The sequence below is a fragment of the Semicossyphus pulcher genome, unplaced genomic scaffold, assembly GCF_022749685.1.
Source record: "Semicossyphus pulcher isolate SPU_LCO1_2020_fin unplaced genomic scaffold, fSemPul1.0.p SCAF_23, whole genome shotgun sequence".
In the NCBI taxonomy this organism is placed as follows: domain Eukaryota; kingdom Metazoa; phylum Chordata; class Actinopteri; order Labriformes; family Labridae; genus Semicossyphus; species Semicossyphus pulcher.
The window spans coordinates 11,632,667-11,659,051 of NW_027211697.1; the positions used below are offsets into that span (position 1 = coordinate 11,632,667).

Consider the following 26,385-nt stretch of genomic DNA (forward strand, 5'->3'; position numbering starts at 1 on the left):
TAATTTTTGGTGTCTGTAGCCTTGAGGGGATTCCATAATGCCCTTTTAATTTTTTGAAGTGGACATGTATTCAATTATGGACAGACAGGACAGATGATTGACAAAGAGAAAGGAGTAGCAACTGAAGGGCAGTCCAGACAGCGACTTGCATTTTCTTCTTATTCTGCTTTCCTTTTGTTTGCTGCAATTTCAATAAAAATGGAACAAAAAAAAAGAAATGATAAAATGAAATACATAAAAGTGATCAAGTTTAAAAGCTTAACTCTTGAAAGTGAATCAATAACATGTTTTTGAATATCAATAGAAAATTCTTCATTGTCCATCCTGTCTGGACTTCTCTTTATCCCAGTTACTGACAGTCCCACATGACCTTTTACGATTGTGAGGTTTTTGTTTCCCTTTACTGCTTTAGTAGGTGCGAAATAAACTTAAGATTCAGACGGGCAGGATAATCAATTTATACTGTACGAGATGACAGAGAAGCAACGCAATATCTGGTTGGCTGAGAGACTCAACTCTGTGGGGAGTTTAATCAAGGATAGCTATTTACGACACAAAAATAAACAAGGGACACTTTACGGCAGAAAGTAACTATGGCGTCCGTCTTCAGCGGTGTGCTGCAGTTGACAGACCTCGATGATTTTATCACCCCTTCTCAGGTAGGGAAACAACTTTAGAATATAATTACAAAATATTTTACTTAAAAGTACATACTTTACGCTAACTATTAACTTAATTTGTAAAAGCAACCAATAGCGAAAACGTGAAATAGCGAGCATGTTGTATAACTGTGATCTGATGTCAGTGCTATTATGTGAAGGAAAAACCCAAAATATCAACATATAAGAACTCCCCGCGACAAAAGCCTATCATAAAGCAATATTGCTATTTGGTTTGACAGTAACAGATCACGAAAACCCTCTAACGTTCAAAACGTTAAATGCGTATTAACCAGTTAGCCTGCTGCTAATGTTAGCACTGATGTAACTATGATGAAACAGTAGAGATTGGTAACGTAATAACTTATTTATAGTGCGCATAAGTACGTTATACTTTATCTCAATCAACAACACGATTCTACAGATTGAGATATTGTCACAATTATCGAAGTAAATGTCTTTTTTTAACCTTTTAATTTAGTTTTGATTTCAGCAGTGGTTATAATAATGATGATAATAAGCCAGATAAAAACACAGAGTCAACAAAGAAACATAAAATCAAGTACAATGCAACATTTAAAAAAAGTGCAACTACACATTAAAATAAGGAAAAGCATAGCTTTAGGAGGACCTTAAAATCAATTCAAGATCTCATGGACTTAAACTGGAATAATGTATTGTGCTCTCTCCTCTTGGTTTTGATTGAAAGCCTTGCTGCAGGGTTTTTAATGAGCTGACATCTCTCAGTGTTTTTTTAGGGAGGCCAGGTAAAAGTGTGTTGCAATCATAGACTGTCATGGTTGCAATAATCGAGTCTGCTTGAAATGGAGGCGTGAATACGTTTTTCAGCATCTTTTGGATTTATGAACAATGGCTATGAACAAAGGATGTTTTCACCACCTCGTTTATGTGGGACTCAAGACTTAGATCACACCAAGATTTATAACCTGAGATTTAATCCAGGGAGATAATTTCCCCAGATTATTAGCTAACATTACTCTTTCAGTTTGGCAAGTTGTTTGCCTTACATGCATAATTTCTGTTTTGCAGGAATGTGTCAAACCAGTTAAGCTAGAGAAGAAACAAGGGAAATCTGTGGCCAAAATCCAAATAGAAGACGATGGCAGCTACGTCCAAGTCAACCAGGTGGGTTTAAAGGCTAAACCAAACCTGTGTGTAAAGCCAAACAAAAGTATTGAACTACTGTCTATTACTTTGAACAAATTCACCCTTATGATTGTAGGATGGTGCGAAGCAGAAGCTGGAGAAAGCAAAGATCACACTGAATGACTGTCTGGCGTGCAGTGGTTGTATCACCTCCGCTGAGACCGTTCTCATCACGCAGCAGAGTCATGAGGAGCTCTTCAAAGTGCTTAGAAACAACCAGGTGGTATGTGTCTGGGCGTGATTGCTTTGCAGCCTTGATTGTGAATTTTTGGTCGTCACTTTTTTTTAACCATATACTTCATTCTGACCCGCTCCAAAGGCTGGTGCAGCAGAGCAGAAGTTGGTGGTGGTGTCGGTGTCACCGCAGTCCAGAGCCTCTCTTGCAGCACGCTATGACCTCAGCAGTAGTGACGCAGGCAGGAGGCTTACAGCTTTCTTCAAAGGCCTTGGTGAGTAAAAACATGATCTTTCTGTTCTGTTTACAACTCAAAGTGGGTTGATTTAGGCAGACAGGCTGACCTCTGAGGATTGTTGTTATTATTGCAGGTGTTCATCATGTGTTTGATACAAGCTTTAGTCGGACCTTCAGCCTGCTGGAGAGTGAAAGGGAGTTTTTGGAGCGATTTCAGAGGAAGGAGCAGGACAGCAAGTGTCTACCCATGCTTACATCAGCCTGTCCAGGTATCTAACTACAGACTCTGTATAAGCGACTTCCTCTTTCCCTCACTCTCATATCCTGTCAGCTCTCAACTGTTAGCTTATTTGTATATTGCTGTGTTGAAGGAGGAACCTTCCTCAAATAACTGGTGAACCTTGAACTTACTGATATGCTTCATAGAGGCAAAAGGCAGCCCCAGTCACTTCAGTCTAGTAACGCATCATGCATTATGATTATCCTTTGTGCATGTCTGTGTGTGTGTTTTGTTAAGGTTGGATTTGCTATGCTGAGAAGACCCACGGGGAGTTTATTCTGCCCTACATTAGTACCACTCGCTCCCCACAGGCGATGATGGGTTCTCTAGTTAAAGGCTACTTTGCTGAACAACAGGTACCAGAACACCTGCACCTATTTCTTCACACATTAAAGTTACTGTAAACAGCTGACATTTGCCTGTTTTGAATGTGTATAGTTATCAAAACAAAGAATAATGAGTCACCAGTAAGCTGTGTGTTGTGTGTGTGTCATCAGGGGATCAGTCCACAGCAGATCTACCATGTGGCCGTGATGCCCTGCTTTGACAAGAAGCTTGAGGCCTCGAGGTCCGACTTCTACATGAACACAGCTGAGACCCGAGAAGTGGACTGTGTCATCACCTCTGGTACAGTAACAACTCTCAGGATGCTGTTTGTGTGAATGAATGTGAAGTATCTTTTCTTTTACGCTGCTCAATGTCTCACACAGGAGAGGTCCAGAAAATGCTGGAGGAGAAAAATGTGTCTCTGAATGACGTGGAGCCTGCGCACCTGGATTTGTTGTAAGTACAGATAACTTTAAAATATACAATAGCATGAAACTGAACTCACGCACTACATGTTACTCTTGACCCAGGCTCAACAGTGTGGATGGGGATGACTTCCTGAGCCATTCTGGGAGCGGGTCAGGCGGTTACCTCCATCATGTTTTCATGTATGCAGCCAAACAGCTGTTTGGGGAAGAAGTGAAGGAGCTCACCTACAAAACCCTGAGGTGAGTCTGTGTCAGCTTAAAGAAGCTTTGTGGTAATTTGTGGTTCAGGTTCATTATGCTTCCTTTAAAAGCAGCTGCAGTTCATTCAAAGCAGTTTGAAGTGGTCATCTCAAAGAGCTCAGTTTCGTTCTCTTTGGCACCACCTCTGGCGATAAACAGTAATTGCGGGAGCACACTTCCCAGATATCCAGACAGTGCTGCATGTGTGACGTCCACGGTTGGCTCCGGTTGTAACTCTTGATTTTACGTCGAGTTTGTTTCTTTTTCTTTGGATTTTCACTTCTTGTTGAAGTTGTATCTGTAGTCATCCATCTTTTCTTTGTTTGTTCAGCCATAGTAGATTACTGTTTACTCGCAACACTTGCAGAGACCGGAAAAGCAGCCGCTTAGATCCGCCCACCCTCTCTGGCACACCAACCACTGCTGGGTGATGGAAAACGCGTCACTAACTGGGCGCCGCTTGTGATTTTTTTCTGCAAAAGTCGCCACAGACACCCAGTCTGTAATACTGCAAATGCAAAGGCTTTCATCAGTGGGCCATAGGCTCAATCACCATTATGTTACCTCATTCAGCGACAGATTGTGACCTCACAGACATTTATTTAAATGAAAATCTTGAGATTATTACTCAGGATAGCTTTCCTTACACTTGTACCTTGTGTATGTAAAAAAAATCCTGGGTAACCTTGTTTCCGTCTCAATCCTCTGCCACAGGAATAAAGACTTCCAGGAAGTGACTCTAGAGAAAGATGGAAAAGTCGTGTTGTGCTTTGCTTCTACATACGGCTTCCGCAACATCCAGAACCTGGTGCAGAAACTCAAGAGGGGGAAGTCGCCTTATGACTTTGTGGAAGTGATGGCCTGTCCGTCAGGTAAAGTGAAATATATGTGGGTGTAAAAATTGTGCTCCTTTGACGGTTTGCTCTATTGGTGACCACAAAGCAGTATGCTGTTCATCATAAATAACATTCTTATCACATATAAGAACAACTTATAGAAGAACTTCCTGATTAATTTAATGTTTGCAATTTTAAAACAATAAACCATGTGTGTTTCCACTCACCTCTTGTTAATATCCAGGCTGTCTAAACGGTGGTGGACAGGTGAAGCCGTTACCTGGTCAGAACCCAAAGGAGCTTCTCCAGAAGGTAGAGAAGCTCTACAAGTCGGAGCGCCCCGTGTCGCCAGAAGATGATGCTCGTGTGGAGGAGCTGTACCAGTCCTGGCTCCACAGTTTGGGGGAGGAGAGAGCCAAAGAGCTGCTGCACACGCGGTACCACACTGTGGAGAAGATGACCAACGGACTGGCTATGAAGTGGTGAAGAATGCCTTTGATGTTTGTCTGATTTTTAAAACACACTGAAAGAACCGTCCATTTGTATTTTCATTGCTCTTCAGGTAAAAGAGATGTGCCAAAAGTCTGATATAAGCAGGTTTAGCAACAGCAACAGCAAGTCGCCTGTGACTGACAAGCTGGAAGAACACGGCGTAAATTAGACACGATGCTGACGTTGAAGCAAATCATGTATCTGATCTGATTGTCTGCACTGATTGACTGATTTTCCTTTCAGATGTATAAGCAGTTAATTTCTTTTAAGTGGCACCTGTTACACTTGTGAGCTGAAATAACACAAAGCAAAATGTAATCATTCCTTTATTTTATCTTATGACTACATATATATATATATATATATATGCATATATATAGAGAGAGAGAGAAATAAAGACATTATTTAATTCTTGCTGTTTGTTTTGTAGGTTCTTTTATAAGATGTGAAGAATACGTCCAGCAGAACATCATTCAGACTGATATGTTTTATTGAATAATCTCGACACTGATGTACATATATATATTCTCTCGCAAAGCAGCCATTTACATTCATAGTAATGTACACTGCATGTTTTTTATACTCCTGTTTGACAGTTGAGTGCAAAACCTCCTGCTCCAAAACACAACCTATAAAGTGCAGTCTAAATTATGGACACATTTCCTTAAATGTATTTTATGGTAAATTAATTGTGTAGCGTTAAACTACAAAAGTAAGCAAGAAAGTATGTCTGGAATGAGAGACAGTAAAATGCACTGGCAGTCACAAGGTCACCAGATAGAAAACAAACATCTTTAAAGAATACAAGTTGAATTAAACCTTCTGATACAAACAAGACATAAAGAGATTCTGCTTGTTTCCCCCTGAAACCAGCTACGTTAAGCAATAAACAAAAAAACACATTAAAATCTCAGCAGTTTTTCAATAGAAACTGGTGGCATTAGCAGACGTTACCTGCTGTAGTTAGCTTTGTGCATAACAGACTGAAAGACCAGCCTTTAAATGAATCTGTTTTCCAGGAATATTTCATGAAAGCAGCTTGACACTGGCCTCTTTGTGCAGACTGTTTTATCATAAGTAAAACTAAACAAATACCTATCAGGCCCTCTGCCGTAGAAATTAATTAAATGTAGGGTTAAAGTAACAAACACCGCTCTACAGTCTTGTGTCTTTCTGCATCCAAATATAGATAGTTGTCACGTGTTCAGAGCGCTGACACTGGATCCTAGGGTCTGAGGAGCCCCCACTCCAGAGCCAACATGGCGTGAGGAGGAAGTCTCTCCTTGGGCTTCTTGAGTTTATCCTTCTCCTTGCGCAGGGCCCTCAGCACCTCTATGGGATCTGTCTTCCCTGTGAATTTTTGTACTCCTTCCTCCCTGCAGCAAAGGAAGAGCGCGAGAGATAAAGATTAAACAACTGAGACAAAGGGCTTTCCCCAAACCAGACTCTCTCCACTCTGTCACACTGACGTCACACTCACAGCTGAACAGAGCACCCTTCGCTCAGGTGAAGGGATTAAATGCAGCGCAGAGCTTTGAGACGAACACCCCTCACTTCAGCTGAGACAGGAAATGTGTGTAACCATGGTTTCATGTCGTACAAGTCATTAACATCACTCCATATCATCAGGAAAACAAATTTCATCCCAAGCTTCCTTGGTGGCTTTTCTTATAGGTAGCCTAAATATAAACTCATTTAAATGACCTGCTGAGTTTTTACAGCTGTTAATATTAACCACTTTTCACTTCATTCGTTTCATTTCTAGACAAGAAAACAGTTTATTAGATCCTGAATATAATGTTAACTTTAAGACGCACTCAGAGGTTTTGGACGGCACTCAATGTGGCGGAGCCTCCACGAGAGTGTGCAAACGGGGTGGGGAGGGAGGAGGAAGTGGTTTGGGAAAGGCCAAAAGTAAAACACAAAATTGTGGCAGATACAACCTGATTTTAAAATCCACTGACTATTCGTAAAATAAAAGCTGACCAAATTAGCTTGATAAGTCATGTATTACCAGAACAACGAGGCTAAAGTTCAGCTTCTTCCCAGAGGCTGTGAGGCTGAACTCCCTGACTTAAAGTCCGTCCTCTGCACTTTGCACCGCTGTGACTGCATGTGGCTATTGATGCACTATTCTTTTAACATGCTGCTTGGTTTTTGGAGTGTTCTATTTATTAAAGGCTTAGGATATTTATTTATTTATTATATGGTCTATTTTAGCTATTACACTGCAAAATGTTTTATTCTGTATGCTGCTGGACCTGCGTGACGAATTTCGTTCCTTCATGTTTTTAACATGTTTGAAAGACTAAACTGAGAGTGATATTACTTTAAAGTGCTGGATAAAATCTTAAATGTAAGGTGAGTTTCAAAGGTTGCTGAAGTCGTTTCAGGTTGTCTCATACATTGTAGATAAAAATATCCAAACTCACGAGAGGCGAAGAAAAGGGTTGTATTCAAACTCCTCCATTAGGGTGGATGGCACTGTGGGTTTGTCATCATCGTCTCTTGCCTGCAGACACACAGATTGTCAGGCAACTCAGCAAAATAAATATTCCTTATGTTTAATTAAAGAATAAGACCACAACCACAGACAAATGTATCCTACTAATCGTGCAAACAAAGCCTGAAATTGCTCATTAGTCCTCGTTGCATTGCTCACCCTGGCCCAGCTCAGCATCTCTTTAACCTTTTCATTCTCCGGCTCCACCAGCAAGGCAAACTTCAGGTTCTTAATGGTGTACTCGTGTCCACAGAACACTTTCTACGGAAGAACAAAACATGATTTAAAGCTCAAAGGGTCATACACACAGAGTAAGAGCATAAGTATCTTTGTCAATCTGGGATTTGTGCCTTTTTTTTTTAATGTTTTATACAATGAAAGGACAAAAGAGAGAGCCACACTGCACTCAGTCCCTTCATTGTATTTGTGTTTATTCATCAGCGTGACTCAGTCTTACACCAGCTCTTATCTGAGGTCATGTTAGCTGTCGTTAACCCTGTGAGGGATGCACCGAACTGACCGTGTCTTGGGGTAGGGTGCCAAGAACCTGGGTGAGATTGTGGTACATCTGTTCTGCCGTACCCTCAAGAAACTTCCCACATCCACCGATAAACAACGTATCCCCTAACGAATAAAAGAAAGGACAAGTGATGGCTGTGGTCAGTCCCTGCCGACGTGCACAACGAGAACAATGGACCAATGTGTTGTCAACAAGGATTCATATCTCTAGCCACTGAAAAAAACGTTTTTAAGAAATTAAATTGATCCCAATGTATAATCTGTATGCAAAAATGCACTTGTCAGACTTCAACCTGTTCACCTGCTCTTAATGTTTACAAAGACAAAGACCTGTGAACACAGCAGGGGCGTCAGTGCACTCATCCTCCCACACAAAGTAGCACATGTGACCAGAGGTATGGCAGGGAGTAAACAGGCACCGCACATTGATGGAACTAAACTGCAAAATGAAGAAAACGCATTATAAAAAGACAACACGGCAGACACAAGAAGAAATATTTGTGTATAACTGACACGCAGAGTACTGCACAGGAACAAACTGTTTACTCCTGTTACTTTGTGTGCACCTTAAGTTCCTGGTCGTGGATGACCTTATCCGTCAGACCCCCAATCCGGTCATCTCCCCCGTACACCTTCAGCTCAGGAATCTCCTTCTGCAGAGCCTCATTCCCCCGAGCATGGTCCCTGATCAGTGAAAAAAAGGGTAAGTTGATAATAATTACTTTAGCAGCTTGTTGGTATTTTTTATTTACTTTAGGTCATGGCTACCCCACCCTGTAACAAACTGTCTTACCAGTGGTGATGTGTCGTGAGAACAGCCGTCAGAGACAAGCCCTCCCTCTTCACTATTTCTAGCAGCTGTCAGGGAAATAATGGATAATAATTTTATTGGTTTAAAAGTATTGAAATAATTTTTCATGGAAAAAAACAAAAACATCTTGCTTATTTCTTATGTCTATGTGGTAATAAACTGAATATCTTTAGGTCTGGGTCTGAAGCAATGACTGTATCGTGATTTTTATAGTCTATCGTCTGAAGGAGTAAGTACCTTTCAAAATAAAGTTAAAACGGGAGACAAATTATTATCTTTATCTCAAATTATTAAAGAGGACAGATGAGAAAAGGTTTAAAAAATTAATTAAATCAATCAATTCAATACGGGTAAATTAATATATATATATTTTTTTATTTTGTAACAAAAGAGACCCCTAAAAAAAGACCACAATCCTTATTTTATTCTGTGCATCTTACAGACCATACAGGAGGATCTAAATCTCACCCGGTGAGGCACAGCAGGGTCCACAGCTACAGCCTTTTTGCTTTGCTCATCGATCACCAGGTACATGTAGTTGTCCTCCAGGATGGAGATCACCTTTACCTTCATGGCACTCTCACACGCATGCGCACCACACTGTACGACACTGGGGAAGAGTTGAATTCGTCAACATTACTTATAGCGGCATCTGCACCAGCTGTTAACTTATCACTAATATTGTAAAGCAATAAAGTAGTTCATAAAAAATCATTGACACTTGTTTTAGCCGTTAAAAAAAACTACATCTCGCTCTGGATAACACGTTCTGCAGCTTTAACATATGAAAGGAAAATTAATCGATCTACACACATCAAGAAAAACATTTTACCTCAGATTTACTGGTTCGGATGAGGTTGTTTATCATCGTGCAGCTGTGATGCATTGAAAATTGCACTCTACATTTCTGCATTCACATTGGGAAGTTATCGCGACATCATCGAGCTAACGTGTCAGAGACCAAGACATTTTAATTGAGCACGGAAACATTCAACACGGTCTTCTCTCAGTCTGTGATTTTTTAAATGAAAAGCATATCCTAAAGGGAGTGTTTCCTTAAATTATGAATGACTTTAGTGGTTATTTTTATTTTTATAAATATCTGTTCGTTATGAAGATTTAAATTTTGTCGTATACTACTATAATCGAATAAAAAGCTTTAATTACCGAGTACCGGTAGTCACTCAAGAACTACAGTTTGGTGCACTATTGTGGGACTTCTTGCATGTTTCCATTTTCTACTGTATATCTTCACTCCTTTCTTACTCTACTAAATGACTCCTGTAGATAGTTACTTTGCAGACAAAAATGTATACAATATGTACATGTATAAAACTACAATATGTAGTCATCATATTTAGATAGATTTAACTGCACAATAATGTATACAATTATGTAAAATAATTATAATTTTTGGTTGAAGGAGTCTGATGAACCTGAGCAAAGATATATTCATGAACATTAACTTAAAACATCTGTGTGGCGCCGTACATATTTAAAAGCTGCCTACATGCGTATGCATATCTATATCATACAGCATATGATAAAAAAACACTTTTTAATAGGGCAATTCTGCATAATGAGCACTTTCACTCTAGATGCATGTTTGAATGCAATACTTTTATTTTTACCGACTTAAAAGTACAACCTTTTCCCTATTTCCAAAGAACATCATGCAATATTCTTTTTAAGAATTCTTCTTTACATGCAAAAACCATTTAGGTTATCTAACATTTAATGCTGACACACTAAAAAGTAGATAATGCTTTGCCCAAAGAATGCTTTTCTTTGTTTAAATAAGAAGAAAAAATAATCACTCACACCAACTTTAACATAATAAAAACTAAACAAACTAATGGCTTCAAAGCAGATATTAATAGAAATGGCATGAGGAAACATTCCAGGTCAGAATGAAACATTGATACAACATCGTAAAGAAATTACTTTATCAATTTACAGAAATCTTACACATAATACAACATTTGTTTCTCAAGTGGCTCCCTTTCTAGTTATTCTTTTTTTGTATTTAAACACTTCTTGAAGTTGTAGCTTGCGCTTCAATATATACAACGTTACACTAAATAGACTCTAAAACTTCCATGTACAAATAAACAAACTCATTTCTCAGTTAAAGCATTCAAATAATGGCCAAATATTCCTTAAAACTATCCCAACGTCGTTGAAACAAACAAAATACAACTAAAATCAGAAGGAATACGTTTACAGCCATATTAGGGCTGATTCTGACAATTAAAAAAACAAGTGTCTTCACTGAGATTGAATGTAGTGGATCTATGTCAAATGGCTTTGAAGATGAATTGCAAATATTTTCTAATGTACTATTGAGAGCTTGCAGTGTTGTAAGCATTTGTCCAGACAGACAGTATGAGTGTGCTGGACATCACTCCTTGGGCACACGGAAGCCATCTTTTTCTTTCCGGAGACTTCTCATGGTTTCAGCTGGGTCAGTCTGCTTCACGTGGTCTTGCACAGACTTTTCTCTAAATTAAACACAATTAGAGTTTAATTAGCTCAAAACGAACTGCATGGGCTTACACAGGTGTTGTATGTTATCAACAAAAACTTCTGGATGTAACATACTTTACTCTCATAAAGGGGTTAAATGTGAATTCATCTGCCAAAGTGGACGGGATGGTGGGTTCCCCATTGCTGCATTTCTCCTGGAGAAATACAAATACACAGAAGGTTTTATATATTTCCAATGCTTGGTGGTTGATCATCAGATTGAGGAAATGATTGCTTGGATGTGACAGGTCAGTCAGATACCTTTGCCCATGCTAGCTTCTCCTGAATGACTTCATTGTCTGGTTCCACATGACGAGCAAATTTCAGATTGCTGACGGTGTACTCGTGGCCACAGTAAACACGCTTAAACACAAACACACAGAGGTTAGTCAGTCTTTCATTCGGACTTAACCTGCGGTGCAGAACTTTTGTGTCCCCTCCATGGCATTGGTAATAATTACACAAACTAAACCTAAGCAAACAATTCTTCACTGTTACACCAATGGTTCTTAGTTTGTCCCCCCATCCATAGCTTTCTTTGTTTGACTGTAATCATACTTCCCTGCTGAGTGTCCTTTTAATCTGGCATTTCAGAAACTTCTACAAAGCTGCGTAGGTTTTTAAGTCGCTGTATCCTACTGCATTGCTGTGGTTGCTGCTCCCTTCAACTTTCAGCTGTGGTAAACCAATCATTGCTGGTTTACATAAAACACATAACTACACAGGAATGTTGCCACCGTGCAATAACACACTTGATTTAAAATTCAGTAAACTGAAAGTACAGAGAGATTTACGTTAAGTTAAAGTTTAATCAGTAGACTTGAATGTAACAGGTATAGGTAGGCTTTAGGTAGCAACATTGCCATAATTATTTAACCTCTCAAATCCTCTGTAAACAACCCTTTACATTAATATTACAGACAGATCATAAAGTATGTTTACCGTTTCAGGAGGCAGGCGTCCCAGAATTTCTATCAAGGCTCTGTACATCTGCTCGGCTGTACCCTCGAAGAATTTACCACAGCCAGCAACAAACAGCGTGTCCCCTGCACGGGAAATAAAGTGTCCTCAGATCTTTAAAAGGTCACACATGACAGAGTGCTGACTTTTACGGCTGCATCAATACTTATCAACTGATTTGAGAGGCTAATGTGATTAGACATACCTGTGAAAACAGCTGGTGGCTCAGTGCTCTTTTCTTTGGTCACGTAATAGCAGATGTGACCGGTCGTGTGACATGGTGTAAACAGGCATTTGACATTGAGTGATCCAATCTGGGAAAGAATGATTCAAGTAAGCGGATATCAGTCTTTTTGGGGCTTATATTTGGATTGAAAATAGACAGTTTGAAGGTCTTACTTTCAAATTGTTCGAATGAGAGACTTTCTTTGTAATAGCAGGAACTCTGTCATCTCCTCCATAGACCCTCAGTCCTGGCATTAGCTTCAACATCTTTTCATTTCCACCAGCATGGTCCCTACAGAGAGAAAATGATCTGTATATTAGTAACACTCTCTGACCCCAAAAAAGTGTATTTTCATGTAGGTGTTATTGTGTCTTAGCATGTAGGCTTTTTTTTATCTGGTTAGGTGTTAGGTTTATTGTTTTGAGAACGTTGTCAATACTGTTTGCTTATGTTATGCTAACAGTAGCCCTTTAGCATGTAGCTTACCAGTGGTGATGAGTAGTCAAAACTGTCGTAAGTTTCACGCCATGCTTTCTGACAGCTTCCACAACCTATATGAAGGCACAGAGGGGGCAAAGTGAGGTAGTACTTAAATGATAAATTAAAAGTAAAATGATCATCAACAATTTTTATAATTGTATAAATCATTTGTCAGGCAAAATTGAAGAATGTTTGTTTCTCATTCACAAATTTTCTTACTTTTTTCTGTTTTATATCATTAGAAATAGAATATTTAATAGGCTTTTTGTAACATAATACAATATTTTATAATCAGTGGTGAGTATTGAGATCCTTTGCTTAAATATATGAGGAAATACAAAAATGTTCAACGAGGAATTTAAATTGCGATCCTGAATTCAAAATTTTACTGATAAACATAGAAATAAATCAGCAAATTACATTTAACATCTCTAAAGTCAGAGTGTTTTAATATCAAATATACTAGATTATTTGATTATTGTTGATGGAGTTACAGCACGCACCATTTTAATGTAGTAGTTGGTCTTGGGGGGGGTTAATATTAACTACTTTACATTATATTGGTTACATTAATATACAACAGTGCTTCAAAAGACTCGAAAATATCAACTATGAGACAATATCATTGACGTTACCATGATAACTATCCATATACAGTAATACCCCTGCATGTATTAGGAAAATGTTAGAAATGAAGAGGAGTGGTTGGATGTCAAATAATTGCGCAATAATGCACAGACCTTTATGGGTTCCACAGGGTCAACAATAGCTGCTTCTCTGGAGTCCACATCAATCAGGAGGTACATGTAGTTGTCAGAGAGTGCTGGGAGAAGTTCAACCCTCATGTTTCCTTGTTCCACCAGAGAAGACTTCCTCACTGCGCTGTGAAGGAGAGCAGCTGCCTGGGCCTTGACTTCTACAGGTGCTTCATGAGACAACACAAGTCAATGTTAGACAGTGAGAAATGTAACAGTGATATGAGAACACACTCTGTTCTTAAAAAAAGAAATTCTACACAATACTCTGGTGTAATGGCCATTTGAGTTTGATGTTTACTTTATGCCACTCCCAACACCAGGAAACTGGAGACATTTTACAGTAAGATCAGATAAAATAAGCCTGGTTAATGACCAGAGTGGGGAAACTGGTTGTTTCAGCAGCACAAAACATAAATAAGTACAGATAAATAGAGTAGAAATAAATATGATGGGAGAATACAAGAATAAAATAGGAATAGAAGTAAAACTATACAAACGCAACTAAAGACACAATTAAAAGGTAAAGTGACAGTAATTGTGATAAATAAAATAACGTAGAATATCAAATAATATATGGTACATTATAGTTTGATATTATCTGTATTACGTATGGTAAAATATACAACAAGATATACATAAATATATTTATATACAAGCAGTCATTGACTGGACAAGTATTGTATCTGTATGCTGAAACGACCGAGCAAAAAAGTAAACAAGGCTAGCTTCAATGCTTCCTTTAAAATGCATTATAATTTGTAACTTAGCTCCCACAGCATTGATCCAACTCAACTGTCATGGAGGAGATTATGTAAGAAGGTGTAGATGTTTCTAGCACAGGCCAGCTGCGTCAATATGAAAGCTCTCCTCTTAAGACACCACCTCAAGAAGAAAAACCTGTTAGCCGTCCGCAACTATCTTTTAAATGTGTGTAGCTACACAAGCTAATATGCTAGCTAAATGTTTAAATGCTATAAAAACCCGTGTGGACGTACCAAATTTGAAGGCTGTTGCAGCTCCGAGAAGAGTGCAGGCACTCCCCACTAGTGACTTGAATAACATAACAACAGCAGCTATAGCCTTATCATATCATTCGTGGTGTAAACCAGAAAAGTTTGGTTCTGTTTCAGTTCCGCCTCCGCCCCCTTTTCAACTTTGACCCCCAAGGCTCGACAAATCAAGTGTGGGGGTGTAGATCGTGGATAATAACTTAAACACGCGAGTAAATCTGTTATTTTTTACATTTTTCACAAACATCTGAACCATAAAGATACGATACATGATTAGTGGGGATCTTATTTGACCTTTTATTCCTGCTAAACATATAAAAAACAATCGATATAACAGCATTAGTTTGATTTTTGAGCTTTCTGCGGGTCCCTTCTGGCTTTCCGTAGGTAAATAATCTGACTGCAGGAACTTGGGTGTCGGTCAAAGTTTACTTTAACTGCTGGCGACTGCCTCAAAGCGGCTCAGTCCCTCAATTTCTCCACAATGACAACGCGAAATATATCTCGATTTTGGGAATGGGGGCGGAAGATAATTTGCGTCGGGAGAAACTACGCAGACCACGCCAAAGAGCTGAAAAATGCGATTCCTACAGAGCCTGTCTTGTTCCTGAAGCCACCTTCAGCCTATGTAATACAGGGTTCCCCTATCCTGGTGCCCTTGTACAGCAGCAACCTGCACCATGAAGTGGAGCTGGGAGTCGTCATCGGTAAAGGGGGCACGGCCATCCCTCAGTCCGCCGCCATGGAGCATGTTGCGGGCTACGCTTTGTGTCTGGACATGACAGCCCGGGACATCCAGGACGAGTGCAAGTCCAAGGGTCTTCCCTGGACCCTGGCCAAAGCTTTCAACACCTCCTGCCCGATCAGTGAGTTCATCCCCAAAGAGCGCATCCCTGACCCGGGGAGTGTGAAGCTGTGGCTGAAGGTGAACGACCAGCTGAAGCAGAGCGGCTGCACCTCTCAGATGATTTTCTCCATCCCCTATCTCATCAGCTACATCAGCGACTTCATCACCCTGGAGGAGGGGGATCTCATCCTGACCGGGACCCCAAAAGGAGTGTCTGCCGTGCAGCAGCACGATGAGCTGCAGGCTGGGATCGAGGACGTTGTTATCATGAATTTCAGAGTGGACAAACAAGGCCAATAGTGAAACAGGAAAAATACAGTTATCTAGCTAAATAAACACCCAGACTTATAAGAAGTGACAGTTTATACTGTAAAGTCGGATCTTATTCATCCAAATGTTTTTTCAAAATCCGTGTGGACCAGCAGGTGGCGGTGTCGTGCTATTGGGACCATATTTTTCATGAATTGTCCGTGCACAGTTGGGAATAAGTTTACAAAACAACTAAGTTACATTGAACGCTCTCAAAAACATGAATGTACTTTAGATCTGTTTTGCTGTATTATCTCAAACAGGAATATGAAAATAATTTATCACCCAATGTCGCTGTCTCGGTTTCAGATCATTTGTGGTGAAAGGATTAGAAACTATTATTCAAATAAAAAAAATGCAATAATATGTTGTAAGAATGTCATATCACTAGGAAAAGTATACCTTTATTTTGAGCAAAAAGGTTGAAAAAACAATATGCCTGGAAACAGAAGTGGGTATTATTATACCATGGAATAAAGTTTATTTCATTTTTCTTTTGTCAAACACAATATAGTAACCTAAGATGGATTCCTTAGCTTTTCTTTAAAAGGCATGTACTATTGTAGCCGACTAGATTAATGCTGGAGTTACAGTTAAATAAAGCAGTGGCTTTGCAATAGTATGAGATTCTCACAATAAGATTAACAGTCTCAGGGTAGAATATCCCGTTATACAGGAGTACACAGATATTACTATGACCCCTTTAATAGTTAATTTGATATCTGATACTTGAAGGTGAAGCTGACTTTAGTTGAGTAATATTACTTTGCTCAACAATTATAATCAATACATTAAATGTCTTATAAACACAATACATTACTAAGTATTTCTTATACAGAGTGAAACAACCAGTGACCCAGAATGTCAAGATAATATCTTACAGAGGTACAATTTAAAAAATCGCAACCATAATAATAGTTTATTAATTACAGAATAAATTTGGAAGCCCTCAGCGGACATGCATCAATACATTTCTTTTCTCCCTTTTCTTGTGATAACGAGTAATTTCCGGTTGTTTTCTCAAGAACTCAACTTATTTATCTCATTATCTCAAGATTACAAAGCGTGCTTTCTCGTGATAACTGGATGTGGTAAACAAAACAACAGGCTGCTCACTGTGATATTACAGACCAGACGAGGACATGCCATGCTGTTACTCCACACACTGATGAGGTAACCTTAGCCGGTCTCTATGTTTGTTTTGTGCTTTTGCAACTCTGGGGATACGAGTTATGACAGTGTGACGTTACAGTGGTGCAGAGTTGTTACCTCAAGATAATGAGATAAATAAGTCAAGATTAAAAAAAAACCCAGGAAATGACTCGTTATCACAGGAAAATGTATGCATGCATGTCCGCTCAGGGCTTCCGCAGGATAATGACAAAAATCTATTGAACATTTTACACCATACAGATACACTGTGTTTTAACTACCTTGTTATTTATTAGAGGACATTTGCAACTGTCAAATTCAGTTTGAATCCCCCAGATGCCTAAACTTAAAACAGAGTTTATCCCAGATGAGTTCAAGTTGAAGAAATATACAAATTATTAAGGCAGGATGGAGGGTTTGGCACAGGCTACCCGTGGTTATTCCTAAATTTGGAACACATTTTGCTTCTTGTTGGATTAGCGGACATGCATTTTCTTCTGGCTGCAAACCATCATGATGCATTCTTGTTACTGTACAGGGTACCCTGTTGCCCTTTAATGCAACACACCAAAAAGACTCCCCTTCCAAATACTGTTTAATAAATCTGTGGTATTTGTGTTCCTCCAATGTAGTTGTGACTTTCAGGCTGTCTACCTCCATCATAACCACATTCTTCCGGGACTGTTTAACATCTGTTCCAGGTTCAATTACAATTCTCCCACAGGCTTCTCTGTTTTCAGGATCAATCAGAGCCTCCATCAACCTGTCCCAGGACATTCTGCTGTAACCTGAGTCTGTGCACATCATCTTCCTACACCTGTAGGGCACGTTATCTCCCAGACTCACAGGATCCAAGCCCGGGCCCTCAGGGGACTGCAGGGTTATATGTGTCCATCATTAGAGCAGTTATGACAGATTCAATTAGATTTGGGATCCGGGAGATGTAGGCATGGCCTCTTTTTTTCCTACCAGCAGTGTTAGAGCAGAGCACACAGTGCGGCCTGTGCTCACAGGTGTTGTCCTTTTATGAGATATGAATCACACTGTTCATTGTCCCCGTGTGACTGAAGGTATTACACCCTCACAGGTTTCAAACAATGACTTCAAAGCTCGCGCTCCGCTCTGGTTTAGCGTTCAACACGAGAAGCGGTATGTTGTCATCGAGACGGAGTCTGGGAAGGTGAAGTTGATGCTTTCAAGGGAGAGGGGAATGAGAGACCACGGTCTTCACACACTTACAGTGACGTCACCTTTGGAATCAAGCCAGGTGGCAAACGGGACGAAAAGATTTGAGGGAATTTTTTGTAAACAAAGGTTTCCACCTCATAATACTGAGCAAAAAGTAGCACAAGTTTTATTTTAATTATTGTGTCATCTTTGCACTGGTGTCTACTGTAAGCCTCTAAAGTAGTGATTCCCAAGGCGTGCGCCACGGCTCCCTGGCCGACCGAGTAGATGCTGTTTGTGGGCTGCAAGAGGTCATTTACAGTTAAATAATAAGCTTTATTTTTCCATTTTAAAATGAACTTTTTGCACTTGTTTTGTTGCTTTAAAAAGGTGCATGTATGTGGATGGGTTATTAATTTTGTAGATTGCCATAGGCCCACTTTTTTTGAATAAAAATATATCAGAAAATACTTTAAGACTCAAGGTTTGATCAGAGTTGTGTGATTAGAGGTTTAGGTGTACTTCTAGACTTCAAAGTGGGCCGTGGCATTCATAAGATTGGGAATGGCTGCTCTAAAGATCGACACGGTGCAAGAAAATCAATGCATTTGTATTTGCTCTGCGTGAAAGCAGAGGTACACAAAAAGACTTCAATGGACTGTACATGCACGAGGAGTGTATTATAAAGCATGTTTTACACCTACTGTAACATGGCCATTTGTAATACAGTGTGACAGACATGCTAAAACATCTGTTAGCAGCCATCAGTTCATCAGTAGCAGAGCAATCTATCTTTCTGGAGGTTAATGGGTCAAATCTCTCAAGTTCACACGGAAAACATCCTGAAAATTCATACAGGCTGGAACATGTGTCCATGGTTTGTTTGGATCCTGAGAAGCTTCTTAAAACAATTAAGTCCAGTTAACTTAGTCATTGTATAAAAACTTGTCTTTCAGGTGAAACCACTTTGAAAACACACAAAAGACTAATTTTAGAAATTATAAAAAAACAGACAATGGCTATAATATGCAGAGTTTGACTTTAAGGGAGCAATTTGCCGTTGGAAAAAGCCACTGTCGGTCTAAGCTGGTGTTCTCTGTAATCCTTAGAAGCAATAATATTTGAAATTGGCGCCATAGCTGTGGAGAAGGTTGTGGTTTGGGCCATTCTACATTCCTACAACACCCAGCGTGCATTGCGCCCCTCCCTCTGAAAGGAGCGGCCCAGCGAGAGACGCTGGAGTGAAATACTACCGTTTCCTGTCAATGACATTGAGCGCTGCAGGCAATGGCTCAAAACGGTACAGAATCCGAAAAACGACGAGAATATACCGGTGGATCGTCTATAAAATCTTCAGGTCTGCAGTCTACATTTCAAACCTGACGATTTTGGATGTGACATGACATCGGAGGCGGGCATCCTAGATTGAGGAAGTGTAGTTCAGCCAGCTCCCTGGCCTCTGCCAGATGACGGTGGTGATGGTTTTACGTAGTCTGGTGGAGGTTTTCCCAGGCCCATTGGAGAAGCGGATAGCGTCCTCCAAAGGCACAGAGCCAAATTGCGTTTTCTACCATAATGGCATTAGCTCCCCGTAATAACATGATAGCACTGAGGTTGAAAATCAGCAAACTGGCCCTTTAAAGCTTCTGAAAGCCTCTCTTTCTGACTCTCTTTCGCAGGTTAAAGCGCCGGCCCTTGACTATATAACATATATTGCAAGGTCCAACATGTGAAAATGTTTTACGGCTTGGCAACGTGTGCATGTGTGTTCAGAAAATGACCGTTTGTGAAGTCTTGCTTTGCGTGCTGCAGACAGTAATATGGCCATTCTTAGAAAAAGAAAACCCACATAGACTCACAATTGTTGGAAGCACTGAGTCAGAGAGGATGCATGTGACATATCGCATCAAACAGACATACGCTCACGTGGCCAAGAAATGTAATTTATGTCGTTTTTTTCAGGAAAGGCAGAAGGGCTGCTGTGTGAGTCTGTACTCTAGTGCATTTGATAATCAGTAACACTGAACGAACAAGTGGGTGGTTGGGGATTAATAGCACCAAGGAGCAGATGAAGAACCTATTTGTGATTTTTATTGGCCAAACTTTAGCGCTGTAATTCATTCTCTTAAAATAATGAATGGAGTCTTTGGCAAATAAAAAGAAACCATGCATGAAGGCCAGGTGCAAGCCTCTTTCATTCGGAGCGGCTGACTGTACGTCGTGTGTTCACATTGTGTTTGAAGATGCAGGTGTAAGGCAAAGTGTGAGGTGTACCGTGGAACATATTGTGATGTAGGTTTAACAAGTAAATGCAGCATTCGATTCAAGCATGCAGATGTGTGTGAACTTCCCAAAGAGATGGATGTTTTTATTTTAAGAATGCTGTTTTATTTCCATCCATTTGGCAACAGCGCCTCATTTCATACCTCATCAACCAAGTGCAAGCTTCTCTATAAACTTTGAGTTTTCCAATCTAGGCCCAATAAGCCGGTGTTTTGGAGGCAACAATGAATGAATGGAAGCACTGAAGCGTGTCCAGAAAAACAATGTTATAAAATCCTATTGTAAAAGTTCCCATATTCCTAAAGAGTTTGAGTTGAGCTACCATAACCATTTAAAAATCCCTCTAACCCAAATTACTCACTCATCAATTAAAGCTGGAGTCACAGTTTAACAAGATGCTGTGAGGCCTAAACCACAGAGGAGAAAATCCCTGAACTGAAGGAAACTGCGGTACAGTTGGAAAATGTGTTGAGTCCTCAGAATGAACCGTCTTTATTTGTGGCTTCACTTTTACAAACTCATCCTTCTTTCTATCTGCTGCGTAGAAACCAACCTCCTTTTTGTTGAACGCTGCAGCCGTCAGAGCGGTTCATCCCTCCCTTGGCGTGTTTCTGATTAGTCTGCCATGTGCCCATTACTCCCAAATTAGAGTCACCACAAAAACTATACACCCCTCATCACGCCTAATCTCGAATAGTCACAGTGGCCGGTAACTCAGTCCACATTGGGCGATTTCAGTCATGCAAACAAATCCGCAATGGTAGGAATTGATGGGAGGCATTACTCTGCGGCCTCAAATCCTTGGAAGCTGCATGCCGGCCAAAGCTAAACAAATTACTGTCCCCATGAAAAGGGAAGATCAGAGCTTGATGGACGTGTAATTTATTGTCTTTGCCTTTTAGTTTTAAAATTAATTGCAACCCAGAATATAAATTTAGGGAAAATATGTTGCTTTGCATCAACAGCTAACGCTAGTATCAACCGCTTAGCTATCATTATCGTAGAATGGACACAGTAGTATTGTCCTGTTGAAAAATACCATCCCATATACATGTCTTTAGGTGGAACCAAATTGGCTTGAGGTCTCCTTTCCCTCCTCATCCCCCTGTTTTCCCTTTCTCTTCTTGTGCTCTTGTTCATCCAGAGCTGGGTTTGGATCCCCACACCTTGCTGCCAATCAAGCCTGCACACCTCAGCTGCAATCAATCCAACCAACACACACTAAAAAAAGCCCGGCTCGGTCTTCCACGCTTTGCCAGATCGTCTGCTTACCCAGCGATGTACTCTGCTCAGGCTCTTCTGAAAGTGTTTTTGAAATTTAGTTGCGTCTCATTAACCCTGTCTCTCCTCATGTCCAGATCGCCGTACCTCCAGCGCCCAGCTCCAGGACCTCAACTGCTGCAGCACAACTCTGGAAACTCTGACCCTGCAACCCCGCTGGGCCCAACACGCTTTTGTTATAACATGAGAGCCAAAAAAAAAGTAGCCTGTAGCGGGAAAGAATTTGGAGATGGACTGACAAGTTTTTTTCTCTTCAAATGATTTGTTGAATAAAGGAAAATAATTAATACAAGTTAATGAATAGTCCAAAATCTAAAACATAATAGAGGCTGATTCACTGTGGTGTCACGCTAACAACGGTCACATCTGTTAGTTGAATGCGAGATAATGTGAAATAGGCAAACTTGCTTTTTTCTGTTGTGAACACGTTCGGCCAACCTTTCTAACATCATGTGTCAGTTTTTAAAATTTTCAACCAATGCTAGCTCCGACGTTAGCTCGTTAGCATCAGTGCTGGAAATACGTTAGCCAAGCTAACGCAACGCTAACAGACTTAAATAAGTTGTTTCTTTAATACTGAAAATGAGACATGAATCTTTGTTGTCACAAATTCGTTCGCGAACAAAAGGCTGCAAGATTTTCCCGACTCCTTACAAGGATTGCCTGTCGCTTGGAACGACACACGTTGTTAGTTTTTTCCTCCCTTTTCAGATGCTGAATCCAGAGCTGCTATGGAACATGTTTTCCATTTGCAGGTGGATATCTGAAAACCTTTACCCTTGTCCACTCGACGCTTTGCCCCCAACCCTTAGTGGTAACAAAACTGAACCCGTTTTCTTTACCCCTGTGCTCCACGCCATTATATTTTTTTTATTGCAAAATAAAGTTGTTAAAAATAAACCCAAAAAATCCAATTAGCAATAAAATGCTGTGGTTGTTAAATTACTTTTTTACCAGGAAAAAGTTGAATACTACACTATAAATATTCAGGCTGCTGTACCAAAGTATCAAATCTTGAATCTTGTGAATTGTGTTCCCTAAAATATTGATGACAGTCATAAAACATGACTTATAGCTGGTGTTGTCCACACATTCTTGTGGTTTTCTGCTCATGAGCTCATACAGAGCAACATGTGCAAACAGACCAGAGGCCATATTGGAAGGCTTGCTTGCTTAGATCACAGAGTTTGATGACGTTATGCTTTATTAAATATAGCTGCAGTAGGTCATTATTGTACACCAACATACATCTCACTTTTAGGGAATGTATTCTGAATCATTCCATGTTTCTCGCTCACCTCAATTGGATTTTCTCACATCATTACCAGCATTTAGCGACAACTGTACATTACGCCGAACGTCCTGCTGATTTAACGGAACCGAACGACTGGGCAAGTCCTGGAAACACGGATGCTAACGTCTTTCCCAGATGGCAGAATGGGAAACCAGTTATCTTTATTGCCTGCTGCTGGGCTAGCACAGCGAAAAGGCGACAATCACTTTGACTGGTAATACAGAGTAATAAAAGTTAGCAATGACGAAGTGAGCCAAGCGTGTTTAAATTTTAGCGAGGCCCACAAAAAAATAAAGCCAGACATAAAAACGGGAGAGGGGGAAAGTGACAGAGAGGAATTAAAGAAGAAACGATGCATGCAGGATGGTTTGTCATGGGTGTGTTTATGCAAATGTGCACAAAGCATGTTAACACTAGAGGCTGCTCATTTATTCTCAGTCACAAACCACCAACATTGTCACAAACAAAGCACAAAGATTTGATTGAATATTTTCAGCTTAATCACTGAATGAAAATACTGGTCAGGCTTATTTCCATGCATTGGAAAAAAAAAACATCTGCAGCCCAGCGTATTTTTCAGATCTTAAGTGGGCTCCTTTCTGGTTCCACCAGAGCAGATGTTTTTTTCTTTCCTCCATAAAAGACAGCGTGCATGAAAGAGAAGAGCTCTGCTGCTAATTCTGAGCCCACAGAGCAAGGAGGGGGCCTTCTGAGGGAGCTGACATCTCTCATAATTAAAGGCCACAGCGCACGCAGGCCTCAGACTGTTCATGTGGTCGCACTACGTGGAAGTGGCTAAAGGGAAAAGTAGTGTCAGAGAGACTGAGGACTGAGATGGAGGAGACAGAGGGGGACTTCTCCAGTGACATTTTTAAGTTGGGAGCTTAAGTTTGAGAGCATTAATGAAGGAGTGAGGAAGGTTGTGGAAGCACTAATGTGGTTGTCATGGAGCGAGACGCGTCATACTCCGAAAACCACGCTTCAAATGCTTCTTGCCAGCTAAAACATTAGCTATCAGCGTATTAAAGATCCCTTTGTCTACAAGAGAGGGGAAGGTATGTCGAGAAATTACCCTAAAGAATGATGGCCAGAGATTACTATTTCATCAAATGTAAGGTCATCATTTAACCCAACAATGTTCAAAGGTCAAAAATTGAGTGTAGGGATCCCACTGTTTACCCTACCCTCTTAGTAAGCACGTCAGCATGCTAGTAAGTTTAGTTAGCATGCCAAGCTTTCCTTACTAGCATGCTTCTTTGCAGTGCACTGTGGCACCAAACTAGCTTGCACTCAAATGTTCCTTTTGTACGTTTTTGAAGAAAGGTTTAACAATGGGACACATGTACTTGCTAGCTGCCAGCTGTCAACTTTGTGTGACTGTTGCTACACTAGCTGTAGCTGTAGCTTGCAGATTATGCTAGCTGGTTAGTGTTAGCTCAGTGAGTTGGGTTAAAACACCAATCCCAACTGAGTTTTTAATGTTTGCAGCTTATTCATATTAAAAAAAGAGCCCTGTATAAGATGTCTTATGGTGAGTTCACATATATTTGTTAGGATATTAGGATGGTCACTGTTTCAGATTAGGTGAAAGAGCTGTGGCGTCAGTGTTGCCAGTAAAATATTGCACATATGAAAAGAAAATGAGAAAATACCACACTGAAAAACTATGCCCTGCACACCATATTAACATAACACAGCGGTCACGTCCTTTGAACAAGACGGCAACTGTATGCTTCACACAACAGAGCCAATTGCTGCCCGTTACACAATCATTCCTTCTGTTATTACCCTTCAAAACAAAAGCACGGTTGGTGAAGAAAAGCGTCAGAGCGTCCCACTGTGTGCACATTTGCTTGACAACTTGGTGAGGCAGCAGGTCTGTGATGGCTGAAGAAGTTTATGAGGCTCAACATGACAGAACTCCTGAAACTCTTTTAGCTGCGCCGCATGCTTGGTGCTGTTTCTGAAAGAGCCATACACATCACTGCATAAATCCTCGCACATTCGGGATAGCTGCTTGCAAGCCGCGCTCGCGCAGAAATGCAATGTTAGATGCACCGCTGAACTGTTATTGTGGGTTTCTTTGAAAGGGCAAAATTATCATACATTCAGCCTTTTTTGGCATTATTGTACAGAGGGCAAAAATATCGCACAAATACGACTGTGTGGCGTACACACTGAAAGTGTCTGTGTCTGTGTCTGTGTTGGTACTGTGGTTGGCTTCTACAAACTGTGGCCTTGCTGACCGTCATCTACTGTAAAAAGTACCCTCACTATTGATAAGTACATCATACAACCTCACTTTAAAAAGCCTGAACTATCACTTTAAAGTCTTTGGAGTCAGAGTACCTCACATATTACAGCCCCACGCAAACAACTAAGACGTGGAGAAATCCAAAGCTTGACAGGCCGGCCCTGCTAGTTACGGTTGCTAAGCTAATGATGGATTAAAAGGTTAACAGTGGCTGATCCTTGTGTCAATAGGATTAGAATGAAGGTTTGAGCTTTATTTATACTTTTGTTGGATTAGGATTTACTTTGAGGGCTCTATATATAAATATTCTCTGATAGTTGGTTTAATAACTTTGCATTTACACAAAAAGGATTAAACATTGAGGACAACTCTGTCATGTCAGGTAAAACTTTACTTCACAACACAAAGAATCAGGGTCAGAATTAAAGTTTTATACACTGTGCTTTGTATACTTTACACATGGAGCTTACAGCGGATACACCTGGTAGATTCTCTCCAAGACAGTTGAAATAGTCGTGTAGCTTAGAAGGGGAAAGATATCTACATGTACAAGTGGAATGTGTGTATGTGTTGTTTCATATTCACAGATGAGGTATCACTGGTATATCAACGGAAATATCCTGCAACATAGCATTCTGACACATTTAATGTGAAGAAAATAGAAGTAACACTGCTAATCATTTAAAAAAGAAATAGTGGTTTATCACGGAGTACGACATTTTTCCCTATCTTATGTCTTACCTTGTCAATTAATAAATATATTTCTTTCATAAAAGAAATCTGAAACTGTTGCATTAAAAATCAACAGTGACTATAAATATCAGCTTATTTTATAAACAATACATAAAGAAAGTGGAAAATTATAATTTGAGGCATTTTTTTTTGCTTTCCCTTTGGTACTTTAAAACATAAACATACAAGCAAGAGAATCGTTTAATGGTTTAATAACTAAGCCATTAAATGTGTGTATATTAGCAGCACTGTGTCCATGTTGGGTTCTTCTCCACAACAAACCAGTGACAGTTCAGATGCTGCATGTCTGCATGTTGAGTTTCTGGACTTCCTCTACGACGTCCCTGAGAAAGTTTTCCCTGTGGAGCATCTCGCCGTCAATCCCTCCAGAGATTCTGGCTTTTGCCTGGACGAAGAAGACAGGAATCTCTG

The 26,385-nt window shown here is 40.1% G+C and overlaps 4 protein-coding genes across 4 annotated transcripts; 2 read left to right on the forward strand and 2 right to left on the reverse strand.

Annotated features, from left to right (window-relative positions):
• Nucleotides 1–593: 593 nt before the first annotated feature.
• Nucleotides 594–5,231, forward strand: narfl (nuclear prelamin A recognition factor-like). The gene is made up of 11 exons (XM_069674676.1): nucleotides 594–659; nucleotides 1,710–1,805; nucleotides 1,903–2,049; nucleotides 2,146–2,275; nucleotides 2,373–2,507; nucleotides 2,756–2,874; nucleotides 3,016–3,145; nucleotides 3,229–3,301; nucleotides 3,376–3,513; nucleotides 4,228–4,385; nucleotides 4,594–5,231. Exons 1-11 carry the CDS (start codon nucleotides 594–596, stop codon nucleotides 4,833–4,835), a joined length of 1,434 nt encoding a protein of 477 aa, XP_069530777.1. The 3' UTR covers nucleotides 4,836–5,231.
• An 88-nt stretch (nucleotides 5,232–5,319) lies between these two features.
• On the reverse strand, nucleotides 5,320–9,587 carry LOC138602730 (hydroxyacylglutathione hydrolase-like protein). The gene is made up of 9 exons (XM_069674287.1): nucleotides 9,507–9,587; nucleotides 9,143–9,284; nucleotides 8,657–8,721; nucleotides 8,430–8,547; nucleotides 8,194–8,302; nucleotides 7,865–7,968; nucleotides 7,504–7,605; nucleotides 7,274–7,353; nucleotides 5,320–6,217 (listed from the first exon to the last, which is right to left on the reverse strand). The coding sequence occupies exons 2-9, from the start codon at nucleotides 9,245–9,247 to the stop codon at nucleotides 6,067–6,069; spliced, it is 834 nt and encodes a 277-aa protein (XP_069530388.1). The 5' UTR covers nucleotides 9,248–9,284; nucleotides 9,507–9,587; the 3' UTR covers nucleotides 5,320–6,066.
• Nucleotides 9,588–10,605: 1,018 nt separating this feature from the next.
• LOC138602684 (hydroxyacylglutathione hydrolase, mitochondrial-like) lies at nucleotides 10,606–14,885 on the reverse strand. The gene is made up of 9 exons (XM_069674212.1): nucleotides 14,620–14,885; nucleotides 13,607–13,791; nucleotides 12,873–12,937; nucleotides 12,560–12,677; nucleotides 12,366–12,474; nucleotides 12,143–12,246; nucleotides 11,462–11,563; nucleotides 11,276–11,355; nucleotides 10,606–11,175 (listed from the first exon to the last, which is right to left on the reverse strand). Exons 1-9 carry the CDS (start codon nucleotides 14,684–14,686, stop codon nucleotides 11,076–11,078), a joined length of 930 nt encoding a protein of 309 aa, XP_069530313.1. The 5' UTR covers nucleotides 14,687–14,885; the 3' UTR covers nucleotides 10,606–11,075.
• Nucleotides 14,886–15,027: 142 nt separating this feature from the next.
• fahd1 (fumarylacetoacetate hydrolase domain containing 1) lies at nucleotides 15,028–16,307 on the forward strand. Its single transcript, XM_069674643.1, has one exon. The coding sequence runs from the start codon at nucleotides 15,119–15,121 to the stop codon at nucleotides 15,779–15,781; it is 663 nt and encodes a 220-aa protein (XP_069530744.1). The 5' UTR covers nucleotides 15,028–15,118; the 3' UTR covers nucleotides 15,782–16,307.
• The last annotated feature ends 10,078 nt before the right edge of the window (nucleotides 16,308–26,385 follow it).

Bases quoted from the DNA above. Each gene is read 5' to 3' on its own strand.
- narfl (XM_069674676.1), top strand. From the start codon at position 594: ATGGCGTCCGTCTTCAGCGGTGTGCTGCAGTTGACAGACCTCGATGAT. The intron at 1,806-1,902 runs GTGGGTTTAAAG...TTATGATTGTAG, and splicing joins GCTACGTCCAAGTCAACCAG to GATGGTGCGAAGCAGAAGCT. The intron at 3,302-3,375 runs GTAAGTACAGAT...CTCTTGACCCAG, and splicing joins CCTGCGCACCTGGATTTGTT to GCTCAACAGTGTGGATGGGG.
- LOC138602730 (XM_069674287.1), bottom strand. From the start codon at position 9,247: ATGAAGGTAAAGGTGATCTCCATCCTGGAGGACAACTACATGTACCTG. The intron at 8,548-8,656 runs GTAAGACAGTTT...TTCACTGATCAG, and splicing joins CTCACGACACATCACCACTG to GGACCATGCTCGGGGGAATG. The intron at 7,969-8,193 runs GTCTTTGTCTTT...TTTATTCGTTAG, and splicing joins CGCCCCTGCTGTGTTCACAG to GGGATACGTTGTTTATCGGT.
- LOC138602684 (XM_069674212.1), bottom strand. From the start codon at position 14,686: ATGTTATTCAAGTCACTAGTGGGGAGTGCCTGCACTCTTCTCGGAGCT. The intron at 12,475-12,559 runs GTAAGACCTTCA...ATTCTTTCCCAG, and splicing joins CTCATTCGAACAATTTGAAA to ATTGGATCACTCAATGTCAA. The intron at 11,356-11,461 runs GTATCTGACTGA...GTATTTCTCCAG, and splicing joins AGAAGCTAGCATGGGCAAAG to GAGAAATGCAGCAATGGGGA.
- fahd1 (XM_069674643.1), top strand. From the start codon at position 15,119: ATGACAACGCGAAATATATCTCGATTTTGGGAATGGGGGCGGAAGATA.